We start from the raw sequence: 10,068 nt of genomic DNA, 5'->3' as shown, positions 1-10,068 counted from the left end.
ACGCCTGAGGCAGAACATCGGGAAACCGGGTCGAACGACCAAAGACGAGGCCCAGTAAAAAAGACCTCAGAAGCATTGAGGCCAACCCAACGTCGACGCCGACCCCAACGCACACCCTCCAATTGAAGCCGCAAACCCCCCTCGCTATGGCGCCCCTCACGAACGCAACCCGCGCCCTAGCGCGGTCGGCCGTCGTCCCGCGCTGCAGCAGCACCGCCGCCTCGGCCGCCCCGATGGCCCGCGCGCTGAGCACCACGCCGGCCCAGAACGGCTCGTCCTCGTCCACCTTCTCGAGCCCCTTCCGCGGCGAGACGGCCGGCTCCAAGATCCCCGACTGGTCCAAGTACCTGGCGCCCAAGAGCTCCCAGACGGCCAACCAGGTCTTCTCCTACTTCATGGTCGGCACCATGGGCGCCATCAGCGCCGCCGGTGCCAAGTCTACCGTCCAGGGTAAGTGCTTTCTGCTTTGGTGGGGGGATCGGCTGCGGCCACGGCAGCGACTTGTCGGGATCTACGAAGACTCGAGCTTCCCTGGGGGTTGAAGCCGGCTTGTGATGGAAGAGGGGGAGGGGTGGCGTTGCCGCTTTGCGCTCGCTTTCGGAGCTTGGACTCGGCGCATCGCACAGTATCACGCCACCACGAGTGGAGGGAATGTTTGCGGTAGCAGCGAGCGCCTTTGGGGGGACCAAGATGCAACATTTGGTCACTCTGCTTACTCTTCCCTCGCCACGGCGCACAGAGTTCCTGGTGAACATGTCGGCATCGGCCGACGTCCTGGCCATGGCCAAGGTCGAGGTCGACCTGAACACGATCCCCGAAGGCAAGAACGTCATCATCAAGTGGCGCGGCAAGCCCGTCTTCATCCGTCACCGGACCCCGAGCGAGATCGAGGAGGCGAACAAGGTGGACGTGAAGGCATTAAGGGACCCCCAGACCGACGACGACCGCGTCCAGAAGCCCGAGTGGCTCGTCATGCTTGGCGTCTGCACACATCTGGGCTGTGTCCCCATCGGCGAGGCTGGCGACTACGGCGGTTGGTTCTGCCCCTGCCACGGATCGCACTACGACATTTCTGGCCGTATAAGGAAGGGGCCTGCTCCCCTGAACCTGGAGATCCCCGCATACGACTTCCCGGAGGACGACAAGCTGATCATCGGTTAAAGCGGCCCCATCCCCGAGGTTGTACGAGTACGGATCCGCGGAGACGGGAGGCTTTTATAGACATAAAAAAAGATGCGCTCAATGTCCGGTTTTCCCTTTGTTGGTCCCTCAAGATGCAAATATCCCCTTATCCCGGCGCACATAGATTTGGTCAAAATCCAATGAAAAGGAGCAGGCAGGTGGTCGGTCTTGTTTATTCAAAGTCATGGTTGTCCGGATCCTCGAAGCGGACGTGCGCGCGTCCACCTTCTTGTTTTGTACAGTGGTGGGCAGGCATTCCGTCGTCTGCGCCACTTGAAGCGTTTCGGGGGTGGACACTGGACAGGATGAGATATTGCCCCAACAGGAAACCAAACAGCATGTAATCTGCCGATGGAATCCTCGAGGCGGTTGGGTGTTCCCTGGTTCGAACGCTGTTGGCTGATCGCCACGTTTGAACTTGTCCGTCATGTGTGCAAGTTTCCCTCGGCGGGTTGGGCCGTCAAACGTCACGATGCGAGCGACAGATGGCATTTTAAGACCATGGATGAACCTAGTGCCTCTAAATACTCCGATAAACCCCACGCATCTCGGGACTAGAAGCTTAGCTAGGTTAGTTGGTTTTTTTTTCTTTCTTCCTTCAGAGTAGTATAGTATGGGTTGCCATTAACCACTCGGAGTATTTTGTTTCGACAGCCAATGGAGATAAATCAAAAGAGAAGTTCTGCCTGGCGGGCAAAGGGGGCTCGGTTTCTCGGCGAGCGGCAGACGGATGGTGGCTCGGATGAGCTGCCATCCGGTGTTGAACCATGCAGCGCTGCTTTGATTTGGGTGGGGATAGCACACCATCCCGCCGCGCAAGACGACTTTATGCGTCATCTGCCGACAAAAGTTTGGTACAATGCCACCCGCTAACACACCAACGCGGACGTCGACAGCGTTCCCCCAGGGGGGTGGTCACTGTCTGTTCGTTGGAGCACACTTCTGTTTCCCTCCATCTCCATCTTGTACAACATAACGCCCGGATGTGTTGGATCCGTGGGTGAGGGGAGAGGCACAGCACGCCAACCCACACGGCACTGGAACGCTTCACAGCAGTGGTACAGTAGCTAGGGGGTAACATGGCCATCTTGAATGATTACCCGTGGGGGGGTTGACTGGACACAATGGAGCGAAGCATCCTGAAGCTAGGCTTTTCCAACTTGATATCCCGCACGTCATTAAACAATATCCATCAAGCATGTGCACCTAACTTGGTTAAAGGGCGAACGATCGACTGCGAGAAAGCTATGCCCACGGAACTACAGACCGTGGATTTGGATTTGGGCTGGCGATCACGCAGACACCTTTGCCACCGTCACAAATCACCAGCATGATTTCTTTCCTTTATTTTTGGTTCTGCCAGCCCTTTCATGCAGTTTCGCAGCGTTTCCGTAGTAGACGCATGTCGCCGGCGGAGAAAACTGCCAGCCGGGGGACGTTTGGTTTGAACCCATATCCATGGTACAAAAGGGGGGACGGGACGGCTAGGATCAAAAAAGTGCCCTTGCTCATTTTGTCGTCCGTTCAACAGTCGATTTTCCACCGATTCGCATCGGGCTCGTCTGGGAGACGGTCAGGGGACGGCAACCTGATTCTCGACCAGATCGCTGGACTCGATGTGGAGTTGCACGCTTGCGTGGTGGATAATTCATACGGAGGTCAACATTTTTCATCAAACGTGCAGTGGTGGAGGCGCTCGTGTTTGAGAAGGGGGAACAAATGCACAAGTCCCCAACGGGCATTAGCCGAGGCCAGGGTGGGCTGGCAGGCGGATAAGGCCCCGGAGCGCGTCTGGACGCACGCCCTTTCATTTCAAGCTTGGGGTCGCAGTGGGAAAGATCTGGAGTGTGACATCCCAGCTTTCCTGTTAGCGAGGCGGGCGATGGAAGCGACAAAACGCCAAGTGGTCAACCGAGCGCCCCAAGTTCTTCTAGATAGCACTGCCGATCTTGCTTGTTGCGACAGACAGTGGCAGGAGACAAGAAGAGAAGTAGAAAACAGAAGCCTTGTTTCATATTCGCGCGCGCGCGAACAGAATAAAAACAGAAAATTGGGGCGGGTTTGTGAGAGGGGTGAAATCACCTGTTCACATTGTTCACATGCCCGAAGCCGTCTGACGTCAAGGACGGATATGTTGACGGATCGACGGGTGAAGAATCCGTGCCCTGGGGCGATATCCAGGCATGAAAATCCAGCTTGGGAAATCAGTGCTCGAGGCCAGGGACCAAGCTTCAGGGCGGCAGAGCGTTAAGCATAACGTGAGGTCAAGCGCAAGCGGCGGGCAAGCTACCTTAGTCAGTTGCGCGATCGGAAGCAAGCGAGGTTTGCGGGCCCTCTCGCCTCTTGTGTGGCCAAGGTCGAATAGGTGGTGGTATTCCGTGTGTGCGGCTCCGCTCGGTTGAAACCTTGGGAGCAACCTTGACCGTCTGAACTCTGGCCCGTCCCGACAGGGGCCTGCCTCAGGTCGACTTTTGGCCCAAGATCACGCCCATCCAGAACGGCCTAAATCCCATCTGCCCGTCCGCCGCCAATCCTTGCCGCATGGGCGAAATCGCATTCTTTTTTTTTTCTTTTTCCGTCCCATCGTACGCGCCAGGCGTCATGTCCGCGTGGTGACGCCCGCCGAGCCGTCGTGCTTTCCTGGGCATTTGGAGGCAAGCCGCCGCCCAACTGAAGCAGAGGTGCAGATTACAAAACGGTCAGGGAAATCCCTCCCCCTGAGGAGGCCCGGCCGCCGTTGAATGACGTCTTGGCCGGCCCGTTGACATGCTTGTCGAGAACGCCTATTCCTGCTCTATTATTATTGTGTACTAGTATGAGAAGGCCGCATTTTCTGCCCGTGCTGATGGAGGCCACTGTTATCTATACGGCCGGCATTAATCCGGCATGCACATTGGGTAATCTCAAGAGCAATAAATCCGCTTTGGTAGGGGGCGAGCTGTCCGGAGTTAGGGGCATATATGAGTCTCCCCATCTTGTCCAGGGCCCTGTTATGAGGAATGCCAACCACAGACGGACCTCGAACGTGCGGTGGGGTGGAGATTCTTGTCTGTTCCCATGCGCCCCATCCTGACGAGGTGGTGATCGCTTCGAGTATCCCCATGCTTCTGATCTTTGCGGAATTCGTCCAAACAAGATCCCAGTGCCACGTCCGATGAGCCGGGATCCCAACCCTTGCAGCCCGTTTTTCTCCTTGGCAGGGGATGGGAAAGGGGACGAAAGGAAAAGCTCGGATATCGTTCCTGGAGACTGCAAATGAGGCGGAATTCTCGCAAGAGATGTTTCTCGGCCACAACAATATCCATCTTGTGCAGGCCTGGGGGTCGCCATGCCTAGAGATCAAAACTACCTACCTATGTAGATACAGCTCATATCAGGAGCTCTTGACGCACAACTAGGACCAAGTACCTGCCTCTAGCGGCAACGGCAGGATTCCTCCGCGCTCTTGGCAGTAGAAGCAATACCCGGAGCAGCACCTTACCGAGGAACTCCCTCCAGGCCGCGGTGGGTCTCGACTGTCTGGTCCTGTCTCTGGCACCCACACCATGAGGGCCCAAGCTCACACCCGTAGCGATGTTCGGGGCGGGCACCCATCCCCCCAGGCTGCTGGCATGGCCTGCCACGCCTGCTAGGCGCTTGGCCTGTCAAACGCCCACGCCTGCGCCCACACACACATTGCGCCCACACACTCCGTTTCGTGACCGCCCGCGAGTGGGTGGCGGCCTCGCCCTTCATGCCGTATATAAGGCCACGGCCTTCTCCCAGACTGGATAGGGTTCTCTTCTGGTCAGCACGCTCTTTTGCCACAACAGTCCTACATTCTCTTCTTTCATCCCTTCTTTTCTTCCCCAAGTTCTGTGAACTTGCCCTATTTTCTACCCTCGTTACCCATAAAAGTATTCTCTCTAATCCGTCTGGGCCGGCCCTCCTTTCCTGTCTTTGAAGAAAAGAAAAGTCTTTCGTTATAAAAGAGGAGATTTGTTTGTTCGTTCCACACACACAACACAAGACACCATGAAGTTCAACGCCCCCGCCGCTTTCCTCGCCCTCGCCGGCCTCGTCGCTGCCGAGGTGCCGCAGGAGCACTGCCACGAGGCCGTCATCCGGGCCGTCAAGATCGAGCTGGAGAAGAACAACCCGCTCGCCATCGCGGACCCCGTCTTCGCCCTGCTCGGCAACGCCGCGGCGGCCGAGGGCGCGCCCAACGTGGCCGCGGCCGACCTCGACTGCCTGCAGCAGATCACGGCGGACCAGGCCTTCAGCAACGCCAAGGCCGAGGGCAGCGTCGACGGGCAGGTGACGGCGCTGCTGTACGCGGCGCTGGAGCGCAACACGCTCAGCGTGGGCGAGGCCAGCAAGCTCTGCACCACCGTCACGGCCACCAACCCCGAGATCGCGGCCATCACGCGCATCCAGGACCCGGCCTCGGCCGAGGGCAAGGCCGGCAACAAGCAGGCCATCCTGGACCTGGCCGTGCAGATCGCAAAGGTCGGCGGCGACCCGCTCAAGGCCACCGAGGCCGGCACCTTTGCGCCCGGCCAGATCGGCGACCCGACCGCCGCCGGCAACACGTGCAACGACGCCGACGACGCCGTCGGCTGCATCATCAGCCAGAACCTGCTGGTCGTCGAGGCCACCGACGCCGAGATCCAGGCGGCCGTCGCGGCCGCCGGTGGCGCCGGCAACGCCAACGCCGGCAAGAAGAACAATGGCAATAAGAACAGCGCCAAGGACAACAAGAAGAACAAGAACAACAACGCCAACAACGGTGGCGCCGCTGCGGACGGCTGCAACGCTGCTGGCGGAAACAACAACAACAACGCTGGCAACAACAACAACAACAACGCTGGTGCCGGTGCTGGTGCCGGTGGTGCCGCAAACGCTGCCAACATCCAGGCCTTCACCGGCGCTCTAGGCGGCGCCGCTCCCGCCGTCACCTTCGAGGCCGGCTCGGCGCGCCCCTTCACCGTCAACGGCAACACCTTCACCACCGCGCAGGCGGCGCTGACGCGCTCGTGCGACATCCAGAACAACCAGTGCTTCAACGCCGCCAACGGCGGCCAGCTCGCCGGCGGCACCGCGCAGTGCCAGCAGCAGCAGACCGAGTGCCTGGCCCAGGTTGCCACCTCGGCCGCCGCCGCCTCCAAGGCCCGCCGCGCTGCAGTCACCAGCGGCCGCAGGAGCTCGCGCTTCTAAGCTCTTTTTTTTACCAGAGCAATGTTCGGGGTTGGAACATGCCCCTAGTATGACTTCTCCTGCGCTGTGGTGACTTAAATGCTTCTTTTTACATGGTGGCTTTCGTGCCTGCTATTGTTTGGCGTTCCTTGTTGGCAAATACCAAGCCTTCCTACTTTTGTCGATTCTCTGCTCTTCTTCTTCTTCTTCTTCTTCTTTTACAGCCCTTTTTACTTTTTCGGATGGGTTTGGCCTTCTGGGCTCTTCTGCACCTCATGATGTAAGACGTGTGGCAGCGTGCTGGAATTGACTGGTGTCGGTCAGAAGAGCCGGCTGGGGACAAATTACACAGAATACTTTTATCGAATACCCTTGAACTTCCTTCCCTACGAAATGAATTGTGTTTTCCTGCCTCAAGTGTGCCACCAGGCGATTGCGCGCGGACCAGACTTGTGATTGCTGTGCATGCAAGACGATGAGACGGTCCGTGTTTCTTGAGGGTAGGCGAATGGTAACCGAAGCGGGTGGGTGGTACCAATGGAGATCAACAAATAGCTGCTTGGCGTCCATCATCATAGCCGGACCCGGAAGGAGGCCGGACCGAAGCCCCTAGCTTGGTATCATCCCACGTCTTGTCTCTGAGCACAAACCCACAAATGGGGAAAGTACCGGGCATCTCAAAGACGATACGTCCCGCTTTTCTTCCTCATTTCGTCATAGGAAACAAGGGGAAAGAGCCAGACACAAGGTTGCGCACCAGAAGCCGCACACTGGAGACCTGAACCGAAACCCGGCGGCTATCGAGGTCTTTGGTGTAGTGCCCGGGCTCGCCTCCCCGGGGGCCGATGCAGCGGTAGTACCCGCCATCCCGGCGCTGGCGGTCTGCGAGGCGGAAGCCTTGTTGTCCTGCGGGCCCTTGGGCCCCGTCTTTTCCGGGTCGTAGACCCGGCCCGAGGCGACGTCCCGGTACCAGTTCCCCCTGGGGTCGCCCATGCACTCGCCGATGGTGACGAGCTTGTAGTTGAGCCTGCGGGCCTCGTCGATCATGTACTGGACCAGGCCCCCGTGCACGGTGCGCTCCTGGATGTCGTGCGCAATGCACAGGAAGGATGATGAGACGGGGTTGCGGCTCGAGAGGGCCGACAGGTAGGCGCTGCGCGAGTTCGCAGGGCTTCCCTCCCAGTCTCTCGTGTCGACGTCGTAGTTTGTCTATCCCCATGACATGGCCCCAGCATTAGCATATCAAAATAAGGGAGGAAGAGAGTCGCGCAGCGGGTAGCACAGAACATACAACATGATACCCTAGCTCCTGGAGATCGCTCAAAACTTCTGAATTAAACTTGGCATACGGCGGCCTGAAGTAGGTGGGCAAAACGCCGAGGATGCTGGCGATGGCGATCTCGTTCTTGACGATCTGGTCGTGCCGCTGCTGCTTGGACAGGGTGGTCATGTCCTGATGACTCCATGTATGGCTCGCTATCTGGTGCCCCGCGTCCCACATGCGCTTGATGATGGGCGCGTACCCCGAGGCCGGGTCGTTGATCTGGCCCTTGCCGCCGTTGGCACCAACAATGAAGAATGTGGCCTTGATACCGTTGCGGCCGAGTATGTCGAGCGCCTCGCTCGTGTAGATGTACGGCCCATCGTCAAAGGTCAGCGCCACGGTTCCGTTGACCCGGCAGTGCTTCAGCTCGACGCCATAGGGAAGGTCCCCTATCAGCGGCCTGGGCACCGACGAGGTGTCTTTGCCCGAAGGACTCTTGTTGCCGTCGCACTTGGAGCTAAAGCCGAGTTGGCATCCAGGTGCAACGCAAGAAGCTGAGTCTGAAGAGCATGTTCCCTGAAAAGAAGTGCCAGAGATCCCAGAGTGAGCACATGATTCTCAGATTCGGAGCTTGCCGCTCCTCGTTGCCATCGAGGGCCGCCCACAGGCATCACACTGACCGTTTCTGAGCAGCAGAGTCCCGCGGCGCATACCGCTTGCCCTCCAGACGTTCCGCACCTTCCCCCAGCCTGGACGTCTCGCCTCCCGAGAGGTGCTGCGACAGACGTCTCAGGGAGCGGCTCACCTGGGCCGTTGAGTATTCTGCCCTCGGCCCGGCCGTGAACATCGACAAACTGGTTTCCCACAGGATGATTGAAGCTGGCAGAGAGTGCCCATGTGCCTCTTGGCGCAGCTAACAAGGCTGCGAGATATGGTGTCACCAGCATGTGCTTTTCTGTAAAGGTTGCCGGCAATTGCTCTGCTGTGGACAGTTTGAGAGGGAGCAAATCCGCGGGAAAAAAAGATGTGATTGAAGAAAACATGGTCATAGGGCTGGAAAACCGACTGGCCCTGCCACATCTATAGGCTTGATATGTGGGCTGACGGACGTGGAGGTGGTCTTCGGGACAGTGGCGTCCTCCCGGATAAAATGTTAGTTTTTGGCCGCATAAGTGGCTGAAAGGGCTTTGACAGAGTTCAGGCAGGCTGAGCGAGTTCAGTGAATGCATTGGCACGGTCAAGGTAACGCTGATTTTGATGAAGAATTATTTCCGAGTGTATTCGCGCATTTGGCCCTGGCTAGGTAGTAGCGCAGGTGCCTGGGTATCTATTCCAGGCGAGAGACAGACAGCAGAACAGAAGGCATATCCGCTGGTCACCTTGGCCGACAGATTGCAGATGGCCGACGGGCCACAGATCAGGCCTGTGAGCTTATATGCTTGGACAGTGGGTTTCGGGAGGAGGCTCAGTCAGAAGAAGCCAGACTAGCACGCCTCCTGCCTACTTTGTAGTAAGCGCTTGGTTGGTGATAACGGAAGGATAACCGTTCGCCGTTGGCGTCGGCTTAGCCTCGGACGGTCGTTCCGCTAACCCAGCCGCCATGATCTGGATATTGGGGAGGGGCCAAAACTGCTGGGTGGCACGGTGGAATGGAGTTGTGGTTGTCTTTCCAGTAGGCCTGTGTATTTTCACCTAACAGTTGATGGATATGATATCTAGGGTCTTGGCGGATCTCGAGTCCAAGCTGCGGCGATCGCCAAGGCTATCCAACACATGACGCCTCCCGGCTTGGCTGTGGGCCGTTCCTGGCGCGGATCACTGGTGAACATTCCATGGAGGCATCTGGCAGCTCACACAGATGGAGAGCAGCCCGATGGAATGAGAATGCATCGCGGCTACACACTAATATGCTATTCAGGGTATTGGTGGGTGATGTGAGAAAGGTGCACAAATGTGAGCATGTCGGTCGGATGTAGCCCCTGCACCGAGGTCGACTTTTGGACAGCTGCAGAAGGGTGCACGAAGGCTTAGTCGATTGGGCTGCAATTGCCTTTTGCCGTGCAGTCACAACTGCGACTGGAATCGACTGTTGGGGTCCAATCGGGGCCGATGCTGGATTGGCACCGGGCTATCGTGTGGGTTTTATTGGCGCTGATTGGGTTGATTTGAGCGCTAACTGAGGCTGATTGTTTGCTGTCCCTTCGGGTCCTTCAGGTCCCTCCACGTCCTGACATCATCGCTGAGGCGGAGTGCAACGTTGTGGGTGTGGTGGCATTGGGGGTGACGCTGTGGGATCTGCAACAGCACCGCCCTGCTGTTGCAACTGATGTTGAGCGAATACGGCAGATGGGCTGGGGCAAAAGAACGAAGTACGAAATATCCGAGGTTGCTGGGGTTATTCGCATGCAATTTTGTGCCTTGGAACCCGCGACCAAGGTCTTCTTTAT

General features: G+C 57.9%; 3 protein-coding genes across 3 annotated transcripts; 2 read left to right on the top strand and 1 right to left on the bottom strand.

The window, feature by feature from the left end:
- The first annotated feature begins 18 nt into the window (after nucleotides 1-18).
- GGTG_03436 (cytochrome b-c1 complex subunit Rieske) lies at nucleotides 19-2,325 on the top strand. Its single transcript, XM_009221216.1, has 2 exons — nucleotides 19-450; nucleotides 740-2,325. Exons 1-2 carry the CDS (start codon nucleotides 147-149, stop codon nucleotides 1,159-1,161), a joined length of 726 nt encoding a protein of 241 aa, XP_009219480.1. The 5' UTR covers nucleotides 19-146; the 3' UTR covers nucleotides 1,162-2,325.
- Nucleotides 2,326-4,871: 2,546 nt separating this feature from the next.
- On the top strand, nucleotides 4,872-6,768 carry GGTG_03435 (hypothetical protein). Its single transcript, XM_009221215.1, has one exon. It carries the CDS (start codon nucleotides 5,197-5,199, stop codon nucleotides 6,376-6,378), a length of 1,182 nt encoding a protein of 393 aa, XP_009219479.1. The 5' UTR covers nucleotides 4,872-5,196; the 3' UTR covers nucleotides 6,379-6,768.
- On the bottom strand, nucleotides 6,530-9,511 carry GGTG_03434 (chitin deacetylase; the record flags this gene model as incomplete). The annotated part of the gene is made up of 7 exons (XM_009221214.1): nucleotides 6,530-6,690; nucleotides 7,218-7,566; nucleotides 7,649-8,175; nucleotides 8,427-8,543; nucleotides 8,727-8,806; nucleotides 9,126-9,313; nucleotides 9,476-9,511. 7 exons carry the CDS (start codon nucleotides 9,509-9,511, stop codon nucleotides 6,530-6,532), a joined length of 1,458 nt encoding a protein of 485 aa, XP_009219478.1.
- Nucleotides 9,512-10,068: the final 557 nt, after the last annotated feature.

The sequence above is a fragment of the Gaeumannomyces tritici genome (genome assembly GCF_000145635.1).
Source record: "Gaeumannomyces tritici R3-111a-1 unplaced genomic scaffold supercont2.2, whole genome shotgun sequence".
NCBI lineage: Eukaryota > Fungi > Ascomycota > Sordariomycetes > Magnaporthales > Magnaporthaceae > Gaeumannomyces > Gaeumannomyces tritici.
This window is presented reverse-complemented; position numbering and strand designations above follow the sequence as displayed.

What these genes read in the sequence shown, in the direction of transcription:
- GGTG_03436 (XM_009221216.1), top strand. Translation starts at nt 147, where the DNA reads ATGGCGCCCCTCACGAACGCAACCCGCGCCCTAGCGCGGTCGGCCGTC. An exon ending in TGCCAAGTCTACCGTCCAGG is followed by an intron (nt 451 to 739) that starts GTAAGTGCTTTC and finishes CACGGCGCACAG; the next exon opens with AGTTCCTGGTGAACATGTCG.
- GGTG_03435 (XM_009221215.1), top strand. Translation starts at nt 5,197, where the DNA reads ATGAAGTTCAACGCCCCCGCCGCTTTCCTCGCCCTCGCCGGCCTCGTC.